Genomic DNA, 27,706 nt, shown 5'->3' on the forward strand with positions numbered 1-27,706 from the left:
TAGTTGGGACAGACAACAGCCAGGAGCCCATCCCCGACCAGTCCTAGCTAAGATGGTACATTTTAAAGACAAGGGCACAGTGGCGCAACACAGGCACCCACAGCCCCCGCGATGCGCCCCCCTCCCCCGAGATGCAGGGTGGCCCTCAAGCTGCAGGGGTCGCTTGAGCACAGTACTTTGGCCTGAGAGCTCCTGATTAAACCCGGAGCGGGCTCCTCCATGTACCTTGCAGGGGGGCCCCTCAAGTTTCATTAAGCACGTGCAAGGACGCTATATATTAAGAGCAGCCTGTTCCAAGAGCGCACTTCAGTATGGATCTTCATAAATATTGATCTTTCCAGTCTAAACCACAAACGTCCAGCAAAAACGTAATACATTTGAGAGTGTTAAACAAAAATTGTGGGCTCTGAAGCTTGATTATAGACTGGTCCACCCGGCTAAACTAAAGGTGTTCTTCCATAGCAAAAGGGTCTTTTTCTGACAATCCTGAGCCTACTTGGGAATGGTTGGCAGAAATGAAAAAACTGAAAGGAGGCCCGGGAGGGAACAGGAGACAGACAAAAAGCACTAGGAAAGGAAGTGGTGAGCTTGCTGGGAGCCAGGAACTAACCATCGACTGATAAGTTCCAATCCAGTGAGAACGCAGGTGATGGTGGCTTGCGTGAAAGATCCTCATCACCGATATCTGTATGATGCCTCAATCCCATCCTCGTCACCAAAATAGTTATCACGCCTCACAGCATACACAAAGACTGTTCCCTCTTTAAGTACCTTTATTAGGCAAACAAGTCAACTAGAGCAGTCCTTCTCCAGACGCAGCTGGAAGCCAACTGCCCAACCGTCACCCCAGAACACATGACCTCGCATTAGAACCCAGGTGCATCACAGGGATGAACAGGCCAGGCCCGCTGGAGGGTTCCAAGTAGAACACAACAATCACAAGAAGTAAGATGGGGTCCAGGTCTCCACAGCGTAAAGATAGGAACTAAGCTGGCCAGATTTAAAACAGACCACCGGACAGACCTGAGCGAAAAGACACACGTCTTCTAACTTGGGTCACTGCGGAACAGTCTACAGGTGACATAAGGTTTAACTATGGCAGGAACTGCAAACGGAGGTTCATTGGAGAATATACCAGGCCACACAATGAGTTACCGATGACAGAGTAGCATATGGACCATATATGGGGGTAGTTAGGGTCATGAGAGAATGCATGTGACACTTGAAACTCCTCCGAATAGCGCCTCGACCATTTATGATTTAATGTATTTCCTTGTGTCTGTATAAAGCATTATACGTCCTATCTTTGTGCACCTTCTAGAGTCTAGTAGGTAGAACCAGAACAGACTTGAGTTAAACGTTAATGTTAGAGCGAAAGATCTACCATATATTCGGGAGCTGGTCAGTTTTACAACCATCGAATGTTAGTGGAGGGATGGGGGGCTGGGTAGTTGCTTTAATGTTCATTAGTTTTAGCATAACTCGTACATCCAATTAATTTATCCAGAGATACTGACAAGACCATACTAAAGACTGAGCAACTACCACAATGTCACTTTCATTAACATGGAATGTCAATGTCCTGGGAACTAAAATTAAATAAGGGTTGGTCTCCAGGGCACAACCGCACCACAAATCTGATCTAGTGCTCCTACAGGAAATACACCAGAGGGGTACAACTTGCCAGTTTAAACAACAAGGGAAATTTCAGATAACCCCAGATTTTTCACCTTTTGAATATTCCTCAGGAGACAGACTGGGTCTGAAAACGTTTTTGCAGTACCCCAGCATTGCTGTTGCACCGCTCCGGAAATCATGTGAGGTGCTGATATAAGCACCACTCTGGTATGCTAAGGTCAGCTCCTTTTTTCTTCACCACCAGACGCAGATCTGGAGCTACCTCTAGGCTCTTTGAGACAATATACCATGCAAATTTTAGAGCTTGCAGGGAAAATGCTACCTCCCAAACCGACATTTTACATTTAAACCCTGCAAAGACAGTCGCAAGCAAATGTCTGACATTTCCAAGATTGAGGGAGACCTTATATAAGTTTCCCTATATAGGAAGCCTACTGAGAGGAACTCACTGTTGCACTGCTCTAGCAGTCACCCACGGAGCCTCAAGGATAATCTGCCCTTTGGACAGTTCCTGCGCATACGACGCACCTGCATAAAGAGGTCTGATTATTCCACTATCAGATTCATTAATTCAAAAACTCACTGAGAGTGGATACGCCAGACGCCTGGCCAGGCTGGAAAGGAAAAGAGCATTGAACAACCCCAGAGAAGTGCTTCTTGAACCCTAACAGAGGGATAACAAATGTGAGTGCATCATTTGCGTAAGCATCTTTAAACCAGCAAGCAATTAAGTCATTTGCGTAAGCACCTTTAACCTAGCAGGCAATAAACTCAAGATTTTTTTTTAAAACACTGGAAATTGGTTGAGGATCATCTTACCACCAAAGAAGAACCCATGTTCTCAATCAAAAGAGAATCTCAGCAACACCCTGGTAAGGGCTGCCCTTCCTTCGCCACCCAGACTTACATTAGATTCCCTATGGGGCCTTGCACCACTCATAGGTCACTCCAAATGCGGTCATTGTGTGGCATGTAAATACTGCATGAATACAAAAGTTTCTGTGCAGTTTAATGTGAATTTTACTTTTACTTCTTTCACTAGTTGCAATAGCCATGATGTAATGTATGCAATAATGTGGCCATGTGACCTTATATGCAGTGGTAAAACCACGCAAAAAATCAAATGCCGGATTCTACAGCACCGCAGCAGGATCATGTGTGCATTCGCAGGTTCACCACTGGTGGAACATTTCCAACTTCTAAAGCATACAGCGGACTACCCTGGCTGGCAAGTTACTGAACATGTGATGCTGTGCCCGCGGGAGGTGACCTCTCTAACGCCCTATCCCGCCAGGAATTGCATTGGATTGATAAAGTGAACTCTATTGCGTTTGGTTTGAACACTGGAGGCAAGCGGCCTTTTTCTAACCACAATGTCAGTAGTCTCCATCATTGCACAAACGACAATTTTAGCCTTCGTTTGCAAAATACAACAATCAATTTGTTCTATAGATAGATGCAAGTTTCACAATCACATGCATATAAGTGACACTTTACTTCTACAACCCTCTTTTTCCATGCTTTGTTTTCTGCTCCCGTCTTGACCCAGCGGACCATACAAAATACAATAAAGTTCGGTAGGTATCCCAGACCAGTCAGTACCATGGCAGGACATTCTTGTCTGACCTACCATTTTCACTTATGGCTGACATTCACTAGTTGCACTCCTCTGCAGTTTACAACATACTTGAGCAGAATGTGGCTTCTTTTTTTGCCAAGATCTGGATCATTATAAACGAATTTGTTTTAATACTCCCCCAGGATAGTGTTTCTTTTGTTTCCATGGTAGTTCCTTCAATTGCAGGAACTACGATGGGTTTAATTTTTACTTTCATTTCTTATTTTGCCCAATATAGGGGGGGGGGGGGGGGGGGGGAGGTTAGGGCTATACCAATAGTTGTTTTATTGATCCAATTTTTCTTTCTTTAGTTATATTCACCCATTGCTTGGGTCGTCCTCCCCAAAGACACAGCGCCTCACCACACACTGGTCCTGTATGGTGTTACCTTTGTACTGGTTGAGTTTCCTCCCACCCATATGCCTGTTTTGGCGTGAGGTTTATTGAATCGTGTCCCAATTATTTATTCATGCACCTTCATTCCGGAGGCATCACTATGAACCATAATGTTCTGAGCGCCAACAGATTTGAGCCTAGATTTCACCTGCACCAAGCAAACCTTGTAAACTGCAACTCTTTATGGTGGCTCTCATTACACCTAGGCGAGTACCCAGCAGGGCCTCATACTGAGCTGGCTATGTTTCTGTGCACCATTTTCAAGCTTCTACTACGTGTACTTTATACATTTAGATTTGAGAATTGCCTCATCTAAGTGTATCCGACCATTGTGGCGGATCCCGTCCAGTTTGTACTTACAACATCCATCTCAAAAGTAACAGATTTTAGGTAGGTTACAGCATTCACCTTCCACCACATGCAGCAACCTGAATATTCTACGAGCCAAATGAACTGTGGTTTCTTCTTCCTAGGCGTTTCCCATCCTCTCTCTTCATCCCGATGATGACACTCTATGAATAACTATTTAGGGTCGAAACATTGGCACAATAATAGTGTACTGTTTTTAATGTGATTTGGAGCCACTCTCTGTCCCAGAGTGTGTATCAAACAACACTCCCTCATATTCAGTCACTATTCACGTAAATATACTGTACAGCACATGGCAATCTATATACTCGCCTATTTTATTTTCACAGCACCCCTGCGTTGTTGGAAGCACCACTGTATCTTCCATTCAATTAAATCATCCTTTCTAAAGCACAACTCTGTCACCTCCATGGGTATCTGGGGACTGTGTCGCGGTCGAAAAGACAGAACTTGTCTCTTTCTGAAATCTGCCAGCAAAGGGGCCGTACAGAGCTGGAGGTGGTTCCAGGTCTTTGCTGGGATGTAGGAGAAGAGCGGCCACCGCTGCGGGTGCAGCAGATGTGGGGGTGGGGGGGGTGCGAGGGTAAATGAAGAGGAGCATAGGTGTCTAGCCGGTTGGTGGTAGTAACCCTAGACTTCCAAGGCAATAGTAATACAAAGAAACTTCACTGTAACTTTCTTATGGATGCAATAAATGCATTTATTTTGCCAATTGCGTTCATAAGAAGCAAAAATGTTTTTTCATGACATAACACAGAATCGGAACAGGAAACACCACAGGATATGGGCAAAGAACCACAATCCTGAGGTGAGAGGGCATAGGTGCATGGGAAAACTTCAGCCAACCCTGGGCATATCATGAGGGATTACGGCATCCTGACTCATGGAAGCAGCCAAATTGGACACACAATTGTAGTGACTTGCGGGCTAAGGAGAGGATTCTAAATTGCGACCCTCAAACATATATTAAAAAGGCATCGGGACATGCATTATGAGAGTGCCAGGACCAGTGTTTTCAACCTGTGTTTTTTTTGCCCATATCCTCTGTGTCTCCTGTTCTTATTCTGTCCTGATGATGACCCCTTTCTAAATAACTGTACTAAGGGGGTCGAAACATCAACAATGTGGACTGATTTTATATTCGGAGTGAGGTTTTCTGTCACACACACTTTGAGCACCTAGATGGGCTTTGCATGCAATTTACGGAGTGGAATGGTGTCAGTGTAGACCCATCTACCGAATGCAAAGGTACTGATCCGGTCTAGCGCCTGGGGAATATTCAAAAGGTGAGTAATCTCTGGTTAGATAGAGTCTCTACCAAAGTGTTACTGAAGGTAAGTAACTTCTTCATTTGGTACTGAACCACTCTGTATTTACAAGTCAATCAACAGAGGTTGCCATCTTACTAAAATATAAAAAAATAGAAGAAAAACAGTGGGCTTCCATCCCCTTCCAAACATGATCCGATTCAAATGTGAGCTATACAGCCGTACTGGGAGATTGGGAGGGAGAAATTATAATGCTGGCGAGTATACATCTCCCCACCTGGCTTACAAACTAATACACTCCAAGTTCGTTTCTGATTGCTAACCAACTTTGCAGAAAGCGCAGACAATCCAGGCGGTGACATGGACCTACATCAACATTTGGATAGACTTGATTACAAGCAAACTGTCTGTCCAAACAGGAAGACTGACAAGCTTTATTCAGGCGATGCAGCAGAATTTTTTTTAAACGGTGATTAAACTTTTACATGATATGTACACGCAGGCATACCACACAGGGATATTTTCAGCAGACTTATGGATCCCAAAAATTTGTAATGATGCACAAAGGAGGAAAAACAAGGAATCTATGCAAACCATATCGACTAATATCACTACCAAACGAGGACATTAAGATAGTGGCCAAAGTAATAGCAAACAGATTGTGGGGTGTAATAACGGAGATGTTTCACCCAGGTCAAATGGGATTTATGCCCTGGAGATCCACCAAACTCAATCTCAGACGGCTATATAATAACTTGGCTAAAGCGGAAGGTGTTAACGAACTGATCATTTGCATCACTAAATACAAATAAACCTTCTGACTCTTTGGAATCCCCATTCCTGTCTGACATCCTAGGTAAAATAGGATTGTGTCCGGAGTTTATCAAATGGATCACATTACTGCACTGTGAGCCTATGGCAAACGTTAGGGTTAACGGAACTCTGTCCCAAAGATAGTCTATTGGACGGGCACGAGGCAGGAGTATTGAACCCCTAGCAGAGTGGACCCACAATGAAGTGCAAGTTCGGGTCTGGGTATGAAACGAGGGTTACGATGAAAGAGTATCCCTTTACACTTTTGATATCCTATTATACCTAGCAGACCCAGGCAATTCTCTTTGTAGATTAAAGGATATATTTGGCATTTATCTGGAATATATATTTGAAGAAATACCTAATTTACCCATTAGGAGTGTGGATACCGGGAGAAGCCATGCCCCTGACCAGGAGCATAAAGACCTGCCATTTAAGTATTTAGAGCTGTGGCTTTCTCAAAGCATACAGTCAAATCCAGCCCTGCTGTCTGTTTAGATTACAATGCTCAGGCCAGTCAGTGGGGTCACTATTAATGATGGTTCTGATGACCCACACACAGACTGCTCGGCAATTACTGAGGAAAGCTGCCTGATAATAATTACAAGGAAATTAGACTGATTTTACTAAAAGAAATGTATGCCGGCATTTATTCGCAGATGAAGGTATCTATATACTCCTGGGTCCTGAGAAAGGAATAGACCATTCACCCTGGACTACGCGACCGAAGACGACAAATCAACTGAGAAATGCGTTCAAAATAAACATCATGCACGTTGATGCAGCCCACTACTCTGAGATAACTGGGACCTTACACTGTTATTGCCAAGGTCAGGCAAGAGGTTACATACATTCACATTGGCAGTCCCAAGATTCTCGTGCCTGTCCTTACGGCAAGAGTCTGCTAATCGCAGCAAATTTTCAGGAGGGATAATATGTCAAAGTTAAACTGCTGTTCATATACGCGCTGTATAAATGCAACACGTTTTACCTCCGCTATCCTTCTGAATCCAAATAACTGACTAACCTATCCACCACTCAAATGACTTTCATATTTCACTGTACTTCTCAGTTGAATTTATGTTTGGATCTTAAACTGATCCAATATAATATTATTGCCAACAAATATGCTCGGTCTGGTCCAGCCACGAGAGCCAGGAGAGCAGCTCACGGGAATGTGTTCTTAAGGGTCTGCGTGAGGTTGGGGGTGGGGGGAGGGGGGGTGGGGGAAGTTTGTGGTGATTCAGGGTGCCAGCAGCATGGGGTGGCGGGATTACAGACCCGCTCCCCACCACCCTCCCCAAAATAGGAACCGTATTAAAGCAAATATGAAACATAAGAATAAATGAAAGGTATAAACGCACACAATGAGAATGCAACACCGTCAGCAGCAGCAAACAGTCAAATCAAGCCCTGCTGTCTGTTTAGATTACAAACCTTCAGGCCAGTCAGTGGGGTCACTATTAATGATAGTTCTGATGAACCAAAAAAACATATATGGCTGTATTATATAAGGGATGAAGGAGGGGCACGTCCTCCCCCTGCCATAAATACAGTGATCAAAACACGGCATGCTCTAAAGCGAGAGATGGGATGGGAAGAAAGTAGGACTTCCGAAATGTCCTTGTGTTTGGGCACCGGACTTAAACATGTTGCAGAAATATGGGATTTAAACAGTGGAATAACAGCGCTGGTAGTCGTATGGGATACGAAAAGGGAAAGTGCTATTCACCCAGAGACTGGGTATGCATTTGCTGCATCGCAGGAACGTAAAACCTAGTTATGGCACTGCAATCCCGAATAGAGACAGAGGACGAAACTGAAGAGGATTCCTCACCAAAGAGATGACTATAGGCCAACTAATGACCGCCAAAGCTACATCACTCACCTAAAACACGGTAATGTTAAACACACGAGAGTCCTACAAGGACTAAGAGGGAAATGGGAAAAGGAAATTGGTCAACTTTAAGACTGTGTGTGCGAAGGTGTGCTCAGATTCCCAAGAGAAGTTACAATAAAAGCCAGGTTCAGACTTATCCAATTGAAAATATTACACATAATATATTTAAGTAGAACGTTAGCACACAAATTAAACAGAGCTACAGACTAAAGATGTGTCCGAGGAAGTAGACAGACGTTTGCAATCACGCATATTACATAGGACTGTCACAAAATCCACAACTATTGGAGGGCAGAGGCAAAACGACTGAAAGATGCCACCGACATTGCTTTTAAGATGGAACACACATGCAACGAGTTCTAAAAGGATACTGATAAACCTGGGATTTGTGGTTGCAAAGCGGAGTATTGCCAGAAGTGGCAGAGTGGGGTAGTGTCCTGGGTGCTGCAATGGGAGAAGAGAATAGACCAATGCGTGATAACGGAAAAGAGAATTTGTAAGGGCAGGGGAAACCCCAAAAAAACTTCGAAAAAATATGGGGAGGCTGGGTGCTTGACAGGGCTGAAGAGGAGTGAGGATTGATTATCTCTGAGGATGTTATGTTCACATGGAACTGTAGAAGGATTGCACTGCCATCCCCTTGCTCCTCCCCTCACCATCCCACCATCTATTTTACTGTAATAATGTATGGATATAATAAGGGACTGTACAACTTTTCACCTGATTGGAGACACATGCTCAGAGTGTGGAGTTTTGGCATGAGTTGATGTAACGGGACATCAGGCCAAGTTATGTACTTCAGTTGAATTTATGTTTGGCTCCTAAACTGAACCAATATAATCTTATTGCCAACAAATATGCTCGGTCTGGTCCAGCCACGAGAGGCAGGAGAGCAGCCCACGGGAATGTGTTAAGGGTCTGCGTGAGGCTGGGGGGGGGGGGGGGGAGTTTGTGGTGGTTCAGGGTGCCAGCAGCATGGGGGTGGCGGGATTACAGACCCGCTCCCCACCACCCTCCCCAACACAGGAACCGTATTAAAGCAAATATGAAACATAAGAATAAATGAAAGGTATAAACGCACACAATGAGTATGCAACACCGTCAGCAGCAGCAAACAGTCAAATCAAGCCCTGCTGTCTGTTTATATTACAATGCTCAGGCCAGTCAGTGGGGTCACCATTAATGATGGTTCTGATGAGACAAACACGGACTGCTCGGCAATTACTGGGGAAAGCTGCCTGATAATTACAAGGAAATTAGACGGACTTTACTAAAAGCAATGTATGCCGGCATTTATTCGCAGATGAAGGTATCTATATACTCCTGAGTCCTGAGAAAGGAATAGACCAATTAACTGAGAAATGCGTTCAAAATAAACATCATGCATGTTGATGCAGCCCACTACTCTGAGATAACTGGGACCTTACACTGTTATTGCCAAGGTCAGGCAAGAGGTTACATACATTCACATTGGCAGTCCCAAGATTCTCTTGCCTGTCCTTATAGCAAGAGTCTGCTAATCGCAGCAAGTTTTCGGAAGGGATAATATATGTCAAAGTTAAACTGCTGTTCATATACGCGCTATATAAATGCAACCCGTTTTACCTCTTCTGTCACTCCGCTATCCTTCTGAATCCAAATAACGGACTAACCTATCCACCACTCAAATCACTCTCATATTTCACAAAACTAATTCAACACTAATCCTTCTTGGGTTCCGGACTAGCGTGCTACTCACTGAAAAAAAGCGCTCCGACGCCTCGTCAAGGGTAGTAAGCGATATATAAATGCAATTACAATACAATATAATATACAACCATTTTTTGTACAGCGAAATATTAAACTAAATATTCAGATTGCAATTTTCGACTGTCTGCAAATTATAGCCCAATTTTCCATTTTAAAAGAGCAAGATTGCAAGTGACGAGTCAAACTGTGAATTGGGTATATTCCATGCATGCAGCCATCGGAATAGCCATTTCATGCTTTGCACACAACGGATACAGCTCACAACTCGCATAGACCGAGACACCTCTTACCCCCTCACTGCTTCTTCTGTGCTTTTATCAGAACTTCCCTCCCGAAACCAGTATCTTTATTCTTGGACATAAACAGTCTGACAGCCGTGCAAAAGTTTCGTATACTCCACCCTTCCTGTGGTTAACTTTCCGCGTGCACTGAGGGCAGTGAAGCATTCAGCACGAGCACGGCGGCCGTGTAAGGCTACATATTTGTCTCAACAATAACCCGGTCTGCTGCCCTCGGTGAATAGCTGAGCACAAAGCAAGGCGTTGCAGCTTCTCCCCCCTTCAGGAAATGCTCGTTGCCCTCTTGCATACATTCAAGCCCTACGCTCTCCATTCATCCCACTTACCGTTCAGTTACTGCTTACCTTCAAAAGACGCGTCTTTGCATCGACCTAAAATGCCGACAAAAAGTCCTGCTGGCTGTCCCCTTTAGATAAGACTCCACCTCAGGGGAGGAGGGGCTCCTGGGCAGATGATACAATTACACACCAGTGCCCTCAGCACGCGTTTCATGCGACAAGCGGCTCGTGTCACTCGGAGCGACCTCAATAAACCCAAACAAACATGGAAGAGGGGAAAACACACAAACCAGCAGTGAGCAGGTTCTAACAGCGGGGGGGGGGGGGGTCATGGGCCAGCAGCGGCCTAGCAGTACATCACTCCAAAATGAAGTCTGCTGTTATTCTACAGTTCAGGGTGACCAGATGGCTCCCTCCCTGGGACTCCACTTATCCATTCCTGGAATTTGTTTTTGCTTGTCAATGCATTCTGGGAATTGTAGTCCTGGTTCGTTTTACACGAGTCCATTTCATCTACACACCTGATAACAATGAAATGTAAAAGCAGAGTCCAGGAGTAGAACATTTTTGTCCCAATTAAGACTGGGATCTTATTTCTCGGCAATTCAGTGTTACTCTGAAGCAGAATTGCATTTAGAGCTATTTTTTAGCACGAAATGCACCAGTGCGTTCATTTAGGGTGCAACGGTGTATTTTGTGCTAAGAAACTAGCTTTAAATGCTGGGAGTCATTTGTGGGGAAATCCACCCCAAGTGCACATTTAGTGAGAGCAAGCGGCGGCTTACTCTCACTATTCATGTCCGTTGCATTTAGTGCTATTTCTTAGAGCAAAATGCATACTCGCATCAAATGTGGAAAGTGAGGGGGCATTTTTGCGCTAAGAAAATAGTGCTAAAGAACAAGATGTGGTAACGCCTTATCCGGTAGAGACTTACCTAGCCGCAGAATCTTTACCATAGAATATTCCCCAAGTGTCAGACTGGATTCGGGAATATTCAAGCAGTAAGTAACTCTACGTGCTGATAGGTTGCGTCATTCAGCTCCACATCGGCAGTCAGTGCTGGAAGTAACGTGCATGGTGCCTATATAGAGCACTACTGCAGCGTGCGGATCAGTTTCTTTTTTTTGCAACTTTCCACGCTAGAAGCGCAGAGACATGAGGAAAACTGACAGACTTGTATGCATGTCTAAGGCCCTTGTAAAGGTGAACCTACTGGGTGATCAGTTTGCAGAGTGGGAAGAATAAGAGGGTCAGTAAGGAATCTGTGGCTAGATAGAGTCTCTACCAGATAAGGCATTTTAGAAGGGAAGTAACTTGTTCATCTGCAGAGATGTCTAGCCACAGATTCCTTACCTTAGAATAGATACCCAAGGAATAACTCCACGAAGGTGGGTCTATGAAATGGATTTTAGACCAAAAGTCCTGCAGGACCGAACTGGATAAATGCCAGTCATGACGTAACTGACCAACCAGGCAGTAGTGCTTAGTAAACGTGTGCAGAAATGCCCACATAGCTGCCTGACTGATGTCCAGGACAAGGACTCCACGAGTTAATGCAGTGGTCGCAGCCTTGGCTCTTGAGAAATGAGCAAGCAAGCCCTCAAGTGGCTGTGCTTTTTGGCCAATGCATAGCAGATCTTTATGCAGAGCACTATCCATCGTGAGATGGTCTGTTTTTGAACGGCCTCCAATTTCTTGATTCCTACATGTTGGACATGGCCCTTTCTGCAGGGTCACCCCTGAACGTTTTGCCTTCGTCCTAGCCTTTTTTTCTGACATGGTGTTGGTGGTTTTAGGATTCTGGGCACTTTAGCACTGCTGTCCAGTGTAAAGTGCGTGTGCTCTCTCTGGTAAACATGTAAGATTGGTTTACACCTGTTTGGGGTATTTAATTTGCCTGTCAGTCCCTTGTAAAGTGGTATCTCAGATACCCAGGGCAAGTAAATTAAATGCTACTGGTGGGCTTGTAGCACTGATTGCGTCACCCACCAAAGTAGCCTTTCAAACCTGTCTCCGGTCTCTGCCATTGCAGGGCCTGTGCACGCAGTGATACTGTCCCTGTGACATGACACCTAAAGTGTGTGCCACGTCTGTGACCCCACTTTTACTGCATGTCAGTCCCCTCTAAGTTAGGCCTTAGCTAGCCCTATGGGCAGGGTGCATTGTAGGTAAAAGGTAGGACATGTACCTTAAGTGTGTGACATGTCCTGGTCGTGACAAACAGCCATTTTGGTTTCTCACTGCTGTGAGGCTGCCCTCTCATAGGAATGCATTGGGGATTCTCTAATAAATGTTTCAGTGGTAATTCCGGATATGAGAGGAGCAGCGTGGTCAAGTTTGGTATGTTTGGAATAGTGATAATAAATGCTGCGCAATGGTGTGCGCAGATTTATTATCACTATTTTAGAAATGCCACTTTTAGAAGTTGGCATTTCTGTGTGTCTTGCCTGATGTGTATTGCATGTCTGGCTCTGGAGTGACCGGGGCTGGTGAGGTGTGTGGCTCCAGGGAGGGCAGGGTGAGTCTGCACTAGGCTGAATGGGCAGATCTACATTTGGAGTAGTGTGAGGAGTAGTCCCTGACACGGAATAGGTCTGTGCCTGCCTGGGTGAATGCTGGCTCCGCCCCCCCCGTGGTGTGTCTGAGGACCGAGCCCCATCTGACAAAGGAAGCTGGAAGCCTGGTAAACAGAGTGCTTCAACACCTCCCCAGAACCAGTAGAGACAAATGGAGAAAGCTGTATAAATATTGGGGCTGTGACCCCATGAATGTGTGCTTCCTTGTGTTGTTTGAGTGCTTGAGCTGCTGGGCCTCAGGAGGAACTGCCACGAGGGATCGCCCCTCTGCTGGAGGGCCCTGTGAGCAGGCCTGCCTGGGCCCAGCTCTGCCCTGTGGGACTTTAGGGGCAAGAAGAGAGGACTGCCCCTGTGTTTTGACACCCCTTTTGTGCCCAACTTGCCTTTTGAGCCTCTTGGCTCTTAGCGCCTCGTGAGCACTTCAAGGATCCTGCTGAAGGCGCAACAGAAGACGAGGGGGGCGTGTGAGCTTGCAGCGCTGGGCTACAATGTGCTCAGAGGGAATCCCGGCCCGAACTACCAAGCAATGTTTTCCCGGGACCGGAAACGGGCTTCCTAGGACCGGTTTCTGGCATTTCAGCCGTCTTCAGCCAGGCTTGCTTGAATCCTGTGGCAAAGTGAGCAAGGGACTCACGTCTGAGCATACCCTGCCAACTTATGGCAAACAAAGCGGTACAAAAGGGGGTGGTGATGGACGGAGCATCAGAACCAATCAAACACTCACACCCAGTCAACAGATCTGGGTTCGATCCATCACCGTTCTTTAGCTCACTCTGCCACCCCAGTTCAGACATGGCCATATGCAAATCAGTCTGACCCTGTGCCTCATGGGAACAGTCCAGCCCGAACTACCAAGCAATGTCTTCCCGGGACCGGAAACAGGCTTCCTAGGACCAGTTTCTGGCATTTCAGCCGTCTTCTGCCAGGCTATCTTGAATCCAGTGGCAAAGTGAGCAAGGGACCCACGTCTGGGCATACCCTGCCAACTTAGGGCGAACAAAGGGGATGATGGACGGAGCGCTTGAGCAAATCAAACACTCAACCACAGTCAACTGATCTGGGTTTAATCCATCATTCTTTAGCTCACTAAGGGGGTGAGCAGGGGTTATCTTCAGCTTGTAACTGCCTTGCCTTGACTAGAGTGGTGGTTTCTGCCTGGCTTAGGTGCATGCCCTAGCCAACCAGAAATCCCATTTCTAACACTACATATCCTACGAAGAGTTTACCGTCCACCCAGAACTCTTTTGTGCAGTCAAAGCACAACGATAACGCTGTTTTTGGGTCCAGAGGATGGGGTCTCTCCGCTTCAGGAAAAGGATGAGGTAGAGTAAAAAAAAGGTAGGCAAGGTGATATTTTGGTCTACATGAAAGGGAGTCACGAACTTCTGAAGGAAAGAGGCACATGTTCGACAAACCAGCTTGTAAGGGTATAAGATGGTATAAGGAGGGAGGACAGAGAGCGCCTGCAGTTCGCTGACCCTCCGGGCCGATGTTATCGCTGCTAAGAAAGCTGTTTTGATGGTTAGCAAATGGAGTGTGCAGTTGTAAAGCGGTTTGAAAGGTGCGTTTATCAGGAAAGTCTCATAATGAACTGCCTATGAGGAAACATTTGTTAAAGACCTTTGAGGAACCTAGTTATAAAAGGTGACTTGAACATAGAAGGTTGGTCCAGCAACCGCAAAAATGCAAAAAAGTTGATAAACAGCCCTAAACTGTGCCCAGAGCAGAGCCCTGCTGGGCAAAATATAGAACAAATAGTAAAACCTGACAAAGGGGTGCAGAGAGAGGGTCGATGTTCTGGGATGCACACATGCCCCAATTTTGTCCCAACTGCAGGCGTATACCATCTTGGTGGAAAGACTCCTGGATGCCAAAATATCATTGCAGACTTCGGGAGGAAGGTCGAAAGCTGTCAACTGTCGCCACTCAATCTCCACTCATGATGCCAGAGGGAGCACAGGTTCGGTACAGAACCCTCCCTTGTTGCTGTGACAGAAGATCCTCCCAAAGATGCAGTCTGACCAGAGGACCAATGCTCATGCGCAATAGCTCGGAATACTAGACCCTCTGTGCCTAATCCAGAGCCATAAAAATGTCTTGGATGCGGTTGTTCCTTATATTCTTGAAAACTGAAGGCAGGAGTATTGGCAGAAAGGCATACAGGAGGCGGGAGCTGCACTGGAGGTGAAAAGCGTCTGAGTGAGAGCCGCCTTGGAAACTCAAGCAGTCAGAACTGCTGAAATTGTGTGTTCTTGGTGGTGGTGAACAGATCCAGGCTAGGATCTCCCCACTCTAGAAATAGACCCTGCACCACCTCCGGATGGAGACGCCATTTGTGATCAGCTAGGCATAGACAGCTGAGTTGACCATTCTCGTGTTCAGAGAGCTCACCAGATGTTAAACCAACAGGGAAATGCCCAGACGTTCCAACCATGTCCAGAGATACATGGCCTCTTGAGAAAGGGTCCAAGACCCCAGCTCGCTCTGTTTTTGTTGCAGTACCACATGGTGATGGTGTTGTCAGTGAATACCTGCACCGGCCTTCCCTGGCCCTGGAGTCCTTTGATCTGCACATCTCCCAGATGATTGGTCCAGCCCAGAAGTGAGGTATCTATCACTACAATCAACTCTAGTTGGGGAGGGAAAGGGGTCTGCCACTCAATCGCGGTTCGTCAGCCATCACGGCAGGTCTTTTGTTGTTCCCTCTGAGATCTGGATCATGTCGGAGATTCCCCTGATGATGTGCCCACTGAAACTTCAGGTACCACTGCACAGCCTGCATATGCCAACGGGCATGTGTCACTAGTGGGATACAGGAGCCCATGAGGCCCAACAGCCTTTGAGTCAGTCTCAAAGAAATCCAGAAGGCTGAAACATCAGAATCGTAGCCTGAATACCCAGGAGTCGCTGCTCGTGCGGATAGGCCCAAAACTGCAGGGTACAGACCAGCTCAGATGAAAGGGAGCTTCTGAGAGAGATTCCAGTGTGGCATTGGCATGTTGATAGTTAACCCCAGCGAGTGCAGGATGTACGCCGTAGTCTGGATGTGGGAAATGACCGACTGGGGCGAGCCCGCCATGAACAGCCAATCGTCGAGGCAAGGGAAGACTGGATCCCCTGATCTCTGCAGGTGAGCTGCAACCACTGCCATTAACTTGATGAACACCTGAGCGGAACTGGTGAGGCCAAAGGAGAGCACAACAAAAAGTGATCTTGGTCAACTGTGAACTGCAGGTAACGCCTGTGGTCATGAGGAAGTATGTGTCCTGCAAGACCAATACTACCATCCAGTCTCCATGGCAGACAGGTCTTGAGCTAAGGTGAGCATTTTGAACTTGACCTTTTTCAGGAAGTTGTTGAGAAGGCACAGGTTTAGAATAGGAACAAGTCCTCTGTATTTTTGGGGCACCCGAAAGTAGTGGGAATAGAAATCATGACCTATTTCTGATGCCGGCACCCTCTCGATGGTTCTCTTGGCTAAGACTTCCTGATGAAGCAGGGAGCAACTATCCTCCATCAGCTGGTCATAAGAGGGTGGCATGGGTGATAGTGTCCAGAAAGGTGATAGAGTAGCCCCTTTGGACTATGGTGTATCTTGCCCCCCACTGGATGCCTGTGGTGGTATGAAGGTACACTAAAGGGGTTTGGAGGCTGCGGCTGCCAGATGAGTAGTGGACTGGCCGACCTCTGGCTAGTGGCCTCTTGTGGTCTGTGGGAACCATGTACTATGCCACAAAAATGCTGAGAAGCCTGTTGGCCTTTATGGCTGAGAGGGAATGAACGTGGTTGGAAACACTTTCCGCAGCCACGAAAGGGGCGGAAGTTGGACTGGGGATAGCAAGGCGCCAAGGATAGACCCAAGGACCTGCCCGTAGCTCTGCTATCCTTGAAGCAATCCAGTGCAAAGTCTGCCTTCTCACCAAAAATGCAAGAGCCATCAAAGAGCATGTCCATGAGCGAGCTTGGACATCCTCCGAAAAGCCAGTGGTACTCAACCAGACGTGGCGCCTAATGGCCCCCGATGATTAAAATCGCTCTGCCTAGCGAGTCTTTTGTGTCCAGGTCACATCTGATGGTAAGCTTCACAGCATCTCTTGTCAGCAATAGCTTGGGAGAGTTTTGTTTGGGCCACCTCTGAGACCCTGGGCAGCACTTGCACAACCAAATCCCAGATCATATGGGTGTATTGGCCCAAAAGGCATGCAGTGTTCATCGACCGCAGTGCTACGCTGGTGGAAGAGAACATCCTCTTCCCAAAGGTGTTAAGCCCCTTGGATTACCTAACTGGTGGAGTGGTAGGGAACGTGCCAGGGCTGGATTGGGAAGTGGAGGCTTGGACCACCAAGCTCTCTGGAGTGGGGTGCTGGGTGAAGAAACTGGGGTTCCCAGTAGGGGTGCAATGGTGGTGGGCAATTGTCCTGAGCATAGTGACCCCTGTGCAGGGCTTGGACCAGGTCTTAAGGAAGAATGTCTGTAATGGCTTCATTAAACGGGAGTAAGACTTTATTGGGGGAAACTCAAAGCTAAGCACCTCCGTAAAGACTTTCCTCTTGACAGCCACTGAGGGCAGTGTAAGGTCCAAGACCCCGACCGCCCTCTGCACCACCACTGCAAATGAGGCACCCTCCTCTGTAGACACTGTAAGGGGGAAAGACCAACCCAGCATTAGTGAGGTGCCCAAATCACTGGCATCTGCCAGTTCCTTATACCAGTTGTCCTCAGTGTCATCTAGGGGATGCTGGTATCCATAAGGTCATTCAACCTCTCCCGTTCATCACCCTCTCCAGGCAGGTGAAAAGAAAAAGGCCCTGGCTCCTACTCGGACTGGCCCCGATCGGTGCTAGAGATGGCCTTGATTGACGCCCGTCCAACTCCTTGTCATAGTCGGATATTATGATGGGGATGGCGTCACCATGGGGCATCAGCAGCGTCGGAGTGCCAGTACTGGAGTGGGCGCAGAGGACAATCGCGATTAGCACTGCTATGGATCGAGCAACATATCCAAGGGGCCGACTGGATCCAAGGACAAACCGCCCAGTGGGAGCCCCTCCCACACCTGTGGGGCCCGAAGGCACTCCAGAGGGGCCAGGCCACCAAAACATGAGGTGCATAGCTTCAGAATTCTTTTAGTTGGGTGGGGGTCGCATCACTCCGTAAAATTCAGGGCTGTGCGGAGCAGAACCTGGCATGGGCTCCGCAGAGGAGCTAGGCCTAGAGTGCCGATGCCCACTCACCTCGTCCGAGGACTTGGACGGGCACAATGAAGTCGAAGTCCTCTTCGACTTCTTTCAGTGGGACTAACCAGATGACAACTTTCTGGATTGGCTCTGGGTCCTGGGACCTTTCATATGACCGGGATTGGGAGCTCCACAGGGTCGTCTGACGTTCAGCAGTGAGGAGCTTGAGGGAATGCTACCTCAACATCTTTGGGTGCACAGCGAGGCAGACTTCGCAGATCTTGGAGTCGTGGTCCACCTTCAGGCGCCAAAGACAAACCAAGTGTGGGTCTGTCACAGACATCCGCCTGTGACAGGCACTACCTGGCTTGAAACCAGCTAGTTTCTTAGGGGCATCACTAGCATACCAAGAGAAGAAATTCTCTAAAAGGTGTTGACCAAAGTCAAAAAAGGTCCGTCAAAAAATGACTAAGGGTAGCTCTTCACAGATCTGCACTAACTGGTGCGAAAAAAAAAGAACTGAAGTCAGAGCGCTAGGGTGGCTCTTATAAAGGCATCAAGCATGCACTTCCGAAGTGGATGACGCAGCGCCGAGCCTCACCCACCGGCACACAGCGGTACTGCTCAAAAATGTCAGATCCAGTCTGATACCTGGCGAATACTATAAGGTATGGAATCTGCGGCTAGAAGCCTCTATCAGATCATAGAATTACTCAACTCGTATAATTTTATGGATTTTTTTGGGGGTAATTTCAGGTGATTCCGCTACATATAATTACACAAGTTATGCCCATCCTTAGTTCCAGAAACACGTAGCTATCAAGTCACCTTATTAACCCACCCTTACACTTTGGCTATCAGTACCAAAACCACAGTTCAAGAGCACAATGCAAGTTTGTTGTGACAGGTAGCCATGAACCAACAAGGTGTCTGTGCTGCTATATTGGTTAAAAGAATTGTTTACAATTAACAGCCAAGACTCCTTAGAGCTAGGGTACCTGTTAAAGTACACATATACAGCGGTGTTAGTTTACAATCCACAAAGACGTTGCATTTAACATGCACAGAACACTGAACACAAAGGGTCATCAACTAGGACAGAAATAATTGCATGCATCAGTTTAAGTTACATCCTGGCTTCTTTAATGCTTTTAGGCTTTCTATTGTATTGCAACCTCAAGCATTCTTGGGGAGGAGGCTACTTGGTGCTTTTACAAATGATGTCCCACAAATACCCTTTCATGTATATCTTATGTACCTCCAAATACAGTGTTTGCATCAAACTAAAAAGATTCAGTCACTGGACCGGAGACGTGGATAAATCATTTGATGGACAATGCCTGAATTATGTTAAGTTCAAAACTTTCGTCAGAGCCTTGAAACTGTTGACACAAATTTTATTCGCGGATAAAATACTTTTATTAATAATGTGCAAAATTTACGTTTAAATAAAACATATGCTAAATCCAAAATTTGTAGCAAGTAATCATACTTAAATGTTATAGGCCTGCAAATAAAAGTGCAGATTTAAGTTAGCCTAACCGTTCATGCCAAGTCAACTAAAAAAAATTATGTAGAAACACTCAAAGACCTGTTTTTCACATCGAATAGTTGTTTGCGCACAATGTTTTTCTTACAAATGTTTGATTTTTCCAGAAGCCAGCTAGCTAGTGACTATGTGTTTGTTATGTATTAGACAACTTATAGTGAGTTCTCACCGGGAGGAGAGGAAGCGACAGGAAGGATGATTCATTAGATGAACTGTCTGGACTCCAGAGTATCAAGAATATAACTTTACAAGGTTTAATGTCGGATAGCTTGTTGTGGCGTTATAAGAGAATGGAGAGCTCACTAATTCCCAGGAATTTGCTGAAATTCTATTGGAGGATTCAGAAGAAGAGAGAAAATAATGCTGCAATATAGAATATAGTGCGTTTATATTCGTGCGTGTTCCTAGAGTAGCTAGGAGAGATTCCAGATTCCGTTCCCGACACCTAGACTAGAGGCTCATCTCTGAGTTTAGACTTCTCTACATGAGAGGGTATTTTAGCCTATTTCCTTTCTGTCTGTTGATTTATGACTGAAAAAATTTCCAGTTTGATATGTAAAGGCTTTATGCTTGTGCATGGATTCTCGCATCAGAACGATTTATTGGGTATCTGAACTGACACCTTTTTTCTCTCATTATTCCAACTAACTCTAGATTAGAGAATTTCCCTTATGGAACAAGACTACTGCATTATAACTACTATTACTCTAATGTATTAATTTATCTTATACAAAAATATCAATGATAGGACTATGTTTATTTCTAATCTTAATGCCTAAAAGATGAATCCTTACTGAATAACACGGAGATACTCGAGAATTTGAAAAATAAAACTTTTAATCTCACACCAATTCCCTTTATTGACTTACGAAAGTCTTAGATGATAGATTGGTATGTAGATGATCGCACCGTATTTCTCTGTCGACGAAGAAAGGTCCGCAAGACTAGTCACTGTGTTTTATACCTGAAGATTAAGATATAGAAAACCCCACTCCCTCACAAAGCAGACACGTTTATAGACTCCCTTGTGATGCTACTGCATTTGTTAGACAGAGCGGCAGTTACACTGGTTTGCAAGGTTCCCTGGAGTGTCCTTACGTGGCGTGACACTCATGGACGTCATTTAGGTTTCGCCAGCTGCGACCCCTGGCTTGCCCTTGCTACCCCTAGCACTGCTCGAGACCCCTGGCCTCAGAAGTGGCAAAATCAGTGTCTGGAACATAGGGGGAGTTTTTCATAATGGACGCTCGTTGGAGCTCCACTTGCCTGGTTTCGGTTCATTATTTTTTAAATTATACAAATAGTGAGTAATATTATTCACTATTAGTGTAATAAAAAATGGTGTACATTTGCTGTAATTTTACCCTATCCGGTAGCTAAGTTAAGTAAAAAATGCTGTTAAATTTATGTTGTATACATGCTTGCGGATTAGAGTGTTTTTATGTGTGAGAGTGTTAATGTGTTAGTATGTGTAAGCATGTGCGCATAAAGTTCAAATGGCGTGCAGTGTCACTTCCGCTACCCCTGGCATTTTAGTGAATTGATGTCCACGGGGACACTGGGAGTGGATTGCAGTTAACGTAGTCCCGTACGAATACGTTACTATTTCGTGTACATTTTTAGACTGCATGGGTAAAGAGCTCTCTGTAGAAATAGGCGGTTTGGCAGTGTGCCATTATCTGGTACTGCGGATCGAGTTCAGTGGTTTCTGTGAGAGGAAGGAAGAGAAAGAAGTGGGTGGAATCAGGGTCACTTTCGATAGGAGATACCACTTTACTCCGTGTGTCTTCACATATGCAAACTGCAACCTTGCTTTAGCTCTGCTATTGGTAGACGTCCATGGTGATGCCGAGTCCATCTATAGTTTGCAGTGCTGAGCGCAAGTGTTAATGCCATTGCATGTATAAAGTGCTCTCCACTAGGGTGTACACAGAAAACACACATGCCATTGCTTTTTTGGTTTTTAATTGAGTTTATCTATATCTCCTTGGTGTTTTAATGCGTGCCTCAGAATAAAATCCACTTTAGAAAGGTATTGCAAATGTACTGGAACACAAACATGGCAACAGGTAATTCTGGACACATTATTCAGGTTTGAAATTAAGAAATAAGAATTCTGTACAAAGTAATGGTAAATAAAGCCTTAATGTTCTTCAGAATTCAATTCTCTGTTAAACAATGCAATAATCCTGCACAACACCCGTTTTGGTCACTAGGAGGGAGGCGTGCAAGAAGGGTCTGCACCTCGAATTTAAGAGGCCTTACTCACCGGGCTCTGCAGGATCTGCGTGACCCTCTTCTTCTGCTCCATCATGTTGAAGTCTTGCCGGAGGTCTGGGGACATGTTTCTCTCGCGGACGTACTCGGGGTCGTTTTCATTGATGCGGTCGAAGTAGCGCTCTTTGTGAGGCATGCTGGGAGGCGGCGGGGTGGTGATCACCCCCTGGCTGCCATTAGCGCTCATGCTTCTCAACTCCCGGTTGGTCTCCTGCATCACAGAAAAGTAAACAAACTTGAGAAACAGTATCCGAAAGGGGTGCGTTTGCACATGGAGTATCAGGAATGTGTTTACCAACTGACCAGAATTAACAACACTGCCAGAAAAACACAAAAGGAAATTAAGTTCTGCATATTGTTCAGCAAATCCCGTCAAATAGAGAGGTCTAGCAATTATGACAAACGACAACATGACTCCTGAAGCTTAAAACAAACAGCAATATAAGAAATACAAATATGAAATGTCCACTTGGGACAGGTGTTTTATTGACTTCGTAGTCTTACAGACTACTAAATTCCAAACATTGCACTTGCTTTAAAACGAGCAGGTTTCATTTTAGCACGAATACTGCAGTCATTGACATCCTGCTAAATAATGTGCAAGAACAATCCTGCATGTATTCTCTCTGCGAACTCGCCTCAGTCCTTTCAAGCAGAGGGACCCAAGCATTTGCACGGAGTTCTGTCACTACATGGAAAAGATTATGTATGCCCTGGCTCTGCTCGACAGTGGAAGGACAGAAGGTCAAAGGGCGGGGCACCAACCCCAGTCTCATTGGGGTGGGAGAGCGATGGTGTAACACAATATAACACTCAACACAGAATTGTGCCCCACCTCCAATTCTGTTCATCCTTTTCCACCCCAATTAAATGTTTACGCCACCCCAGTTACATTCTTCACAAACATAGGTAACCATGGACTACAAGAGCACCTCCTGCACTTCCGGACAGCTCTACTGAAGAGTTGGTACTCTACTAGGACATCCACAACCTTTCAGAATCAAGCTGATACACCAAAGATCTCAATGAATAGACACCACCACAACCACCACCACCACCTCCCACCCTCGAATCAACAAAAACAGTATGAATCCAGATTACCTAATTTATATACAGGTCAAAACAAACTCCTTCACCAAGACTGAGAACTCCTATCGCTGGTTCTTACTCCACAATTGCAGGTCAGCGTTCAAATGCAATCTCGAAATTATGAATGTGAATGAATTACATTACCAGGACCTACTGTTTTTAAATTAAATTGATTTATATAGTGTGGCTTACCACCCATGAGGGTATACAGGTGCTGTCGATGGACACAGGGAGATGCAGTGATTTGCTCAGAATCACAGGTTGTTGAGCCGAGAATCAAACCCAGATCCCCAGCTACTGAGTGGGCAGCTCTCTCCAACGGGCCACATCCTTACTGAAACGTGGCTAAATGGCTTATCCCAACCTGCCCTAGAGCTCTTAATCCTGCCCGGCTATGAAATTGCTCATGTTAATTGAGAAGGAAAACCAAGGGGCAGGAGTGGCAGTTAAATGCAAAACCTCAGTAGAATGCAAAAGTCTGAAAACTGAACATATTACGATCTCCCATAGGCTATTGATGGAAATGAAATGATCCAAAATGAAGTCCACAATACTACATACCATCAACCACCCACAGGGGAAAAATCATCGGTTTGTGGGTTAATTGATGGCATTCATTCTGGAGAACTACTCCCAGGCGACACCTATATCCTGAAGTCTCACAACTCAAAGCTTTCCTACATGCCAATGACCTTGAACAATCATGAACAAGCTCAACAAAAATAAAAAGTCAATAAACTTGACCTGAAACCAGAAAAAAAAGCAGACTCTTCAAATCCGGTTGAGGCCACCTCTTAATACACTTCCATCTTCTATGCTCAAAAATATTGTTGTACGGCCAATCAAAATATCTTAAGGCCCGGCCTTAGAATGATCAACATACAAACGCAAAAAAAGTTTTCTATGAAAGTGTGGACAATGTATGGCGATACCAACTCAAACTCTTGGCTGACATCGTTGAACACAGCCATGCTGGAGGTGGCAAATGAAATGGCCTCTCTTTAATACTAAAAAACTCAAACAGAGTAAGGCCTTATGGTTTTTCTCCATAGAATTTTGTAGAGCAGAAATCCCTCAGACTGAGGGTGTATGGCACAAAAATCTCTGGAAACTAAACCTAGTAACTCTACGCAACAAAGAGTATAAAAGACATATTGGCAGCCAAAGGAACCTTCATTAGATCAGAGATCAACTGATCCTAAAAACACCTGAAGACTTTTTGACTTTGTCAAAAATCTACCCAGTCCCTAGGTTGTTACGGTCATACCAAACACGAAAAACAGCTACGAAAATTTCTTTAAATTATTTGGTTTTTCTTGATTCAACAACTGACACTACCAATGAAACAACTAGCTTGCAAATCACATATAAAATGGTCGTCCTTCAAGGACATGACTAACTCTAAAGTACTAATCACAATAATTGTTAGGCTCAAGAAGTCTACTCACTTTACAGACCACTTCCCAGCTATAATGTATAGGAAACACTGCTAGACTGTCAGAAAATAGGACAAATCATCCCACTTCTTAAAACCCTAATGCTGATCCACAGTAATTTAACAACTTTCAGCCAGTTTCCAACCTTCCAATTATGGCTAAAGTCCTGGCAGAGTTATGTAGAAACACAGCTTAAAGACTTTATAAAAAGGAAATTACCTCCTCGATCCCCACCAATCAGGATTCAGATCTGAATGTAGCACAACAATCGATATGCATTCACCATTTTAGACCAAACGCCTAGTGCTACTGGACTTGCCAGCAGCCTTTTGCACAGTTAATCATCCCTTCCTATTAAAAAGCATAAAAGACTGAATGGGGTAGAGGGCACAGTTGTGACATTGTTCGAATCATACCTTACAAAGTGTTCACAACACAAAAATGGACATATGATATCTCAAGTCCTACTGCCCTCTATCAAGGAGTCCCACAGGGCTCCATTCTCTCCTGTACGCTTTTACACTTTTACATGGAGCCTAATGGTTTCAGTGCTTCTGAAGAAGGCTGATGGTAAGACAAGCTGAACCCTTTCGAACTGCAGGTGAGCAATGGCCAAAACTGGTATTCCTGAAATTAAGTTGCAGTAGTCTAATCGACTAAGTATGGATGCCTGGACTGCTAAGCAACCGGAATTAGCGGGTAAATGAGAAGAATTTTTCACAGGAGCTTTAGTAGGGTAAAGCAACCCAAGAACAATTTGTTGGTCTGAGCCGTAAGTGAAAGGTCTTGATCTAACGGAAGACCGTGGTAGAGCAACTGAGAGACTGGAATTAGAGCAGCCACCCACTGATCAAGTAGCTGAGGCAACTAAGAATGATTAAGATTTCAGTTTTATTTGTTGGTATTCAATTTGAGGGAATTGGAGTTCACCTGATCCAAGACGCTAAACGAACAGTTCCGAAAGTTATGGGAAGGATCACTGAAATAACTGCCCAAGGATAGGAGAATCTGTGTGTCCTAAAAAAAAGGTGGACATAGAGGCCGAATTGCATATGTGGGGATTAAAGAAGAGCCCTGTGAGATATGAGAAAGATTTAAATTCAAAATGAAATGGGACTAAATACAAAACTTAGAACAGATGAGGGATAGAGCTTGATTCAAAGTGTTGCCTAATATCCACGCATCTACGCGTTGACCTAGTAAAATATAGTTAACGTCCGAATCAAATGCAGCCCACAAGTCCAATTCAGCCAAGGCTGATGGTTTGGCCTCATTAGCAAGCACTCGAGTCATCAGAAACTGAGGCAAGCAGAGTCTCAGTGCTATGTGAGTGTCGGAACACTGATGGCATGAGGTCAGCAATGTTACTAGCTTCAAAGAGCACACAGAATTGCTTAAATATGCCTTTTTCAAGATGCTTAACAGGAAACGGTACCTAAGATTTGGCAAAAGGTGCTGAGAATGGATGGATCAGAATAGGCTTTTCTCCCTTTTTTTGGAGAAGGATAATTAAAGCGTGCTTCTAGGCATCCGGAACTGGGGTCAAGGAGATGGATTTGTTACACGGGCCTTGATGAGCAGTGCGTTGAGGAATGGGAGACGAGAACACCAGATAAGTGGTTGGCAAGGATCCAACGATGAGCCAAATAAGGCAGAAGACACAATTTCGGACATCTCAGATAGGATAGAGGGGAAACTCTAACAGAGCTATGCAATTGTACCTGAAAGCATCCTCACCAGAAAACATCACCACGATTCGAAAAATGACGAGGAAGCTACATTCTTGGATAACCCTACATCAGCTCAAACTTAACCCCCAGAACACTAAATTCCTTTTGATTTCCCCCAACATGTTAACATTCCCGTACAATCATGGCTAGAGAAATTCTTGACGGCAAACCAACCATTTTTTAAGCAGTAAAATCACTGAGCTTCACCCTAGGTAAGAACTAAAATCTTAACGCACGCATTAGTCTTAGCAAAACCTGCTCAACACCAAATTGGACTCCTCCATAAAATAACACCCCTTATTCCAAACAAAGATTTCAATACTAGAGCACAATGACGTACCCTCTCAGTACTGGACTACTGAAACATGCCAGGAATTCACGTAGCCCCTTTAAGAGCAGCACTCAATCTGCAGCCCCAGTATATATGAGGATATCTCCTCCATACCGATTACTCACAACTGGCTGGGTAAGAACCCAGAGGTCAGTTCAAACTAGCCTGTGTTATTCACAAGGCACTACAGAAAGCAACACCAAACAACCTGACAAACAAACTCACAATCTGGGCGGATGCTGATTACTCCAAAGCGCAGACTCTCTCAGACTTGAAACACTGCTCTATGGAAAAAAAAATACACTTCATCATAGCTTCTCAGGCAGTGCACCAAAGATCTGGAATTCTAACCCACCCGCTTTAAGAACTAAAGCCTCATACTCAGCTACTAGTATTATGCGATGCTGTGGCCGCAGGTTTTTTTTTTTGCATAATTATGGATTTGCTACATTTACCACATAATTAATCATTTGCTGCATAATCTGCAGATTTAGTATTAATACTATGAAACATGTGCATTATGTTGCATAATTAGCCGTTTCTTGCCACATAATTTAGTGCTCCCCTACTGCATAATTCTGGTGGCTCTTACAAGAAAGATTATAAAACCCTACTCTTCCACCAATACTACCAATAATGACTAGACTCTACTCTGCAGCTATTTGTGATGTAGACTACAGAATCCGGACAACGACTATGATGAAAATCTGTCTTTTATGAGTCGCTGCTCTCTTGATAAGATCACACAGTGAAGTGATTTTTGCGTCGTCTGCTTTAAAATCGTATCAGCTGCATTTTAAGTTATTACAATGAGATGTTGTGGCCATTATCCACCCCATTCCCAATGACCGCTCTTAACAAAAACACCCAAAATCGGAATTAAATTTTACAGGTAGAAATGGAGATACAGATCCAACTCAAACAAGGAAAAACGCTGAAATTTGTTAGTTATGTTACACAGCAAGTAAATAAATTCAATTATAAGAGCGCACTCTCCAAAGTGCAATGAAATGAAAAGAAGTTCAAGCTTCTGATTAAAATTCCTCTCTATTCTTCATCACATATCAAAAAGCACATGACGGACAACACGTTTTGCTACCTTAAATGCAACGGAACTTCCTCAGGGCAATAGAACATGCGTAGTTTTGCAAGGAAAGTTTAGCTATTCAACTTGTGATTCAAATATTATAGTAATTAAGGGGGATCAGCTAT

At 45.0% G+C, this 27,706-nt stretch overlaps 1 protein-coding gene across 7 annotated transcripts in view; it reads right to left on the bottom strand.

The window, feature by feature from the left end:
• Window positions 1–27,706, bottom strand: part of ADD3 (adducin 3) — a 326,180-nt gene that overhangs the window by 136,053 nt on the left and 162,421 nt on the right. For all 7 annotated transcript variants that reach the window (XM_085603444.1, XM_085603437.1, XM_085603440.1 and 4 more), the window contains one exon: window positions 21,901–22,119. In XM_085603444.1, the coding sequence (XP_085459570.1) occupies window positions 21,901–22,095 (195 nt within the window). In that variant the 5' untranslated portion in view covers window positions 22,096–22,119. The remainder of the gene's footprint in view (window positions 1–21,900; window positions 22,120–27,706) is intronic.

Source organism: Triturus cristatus, chromosome 1_2 (assembly GCF_964204655.1).
Source record: "Triturus cristatus chromosome 1_2, aTriCri1.1, whole genome shotgun sequence".
Lineage (NCBI taxonomy): Eukaryota > Metazoa > Chordata > Amphibia > Caudata > Salamandridae > Triturus > Triturus cristatus.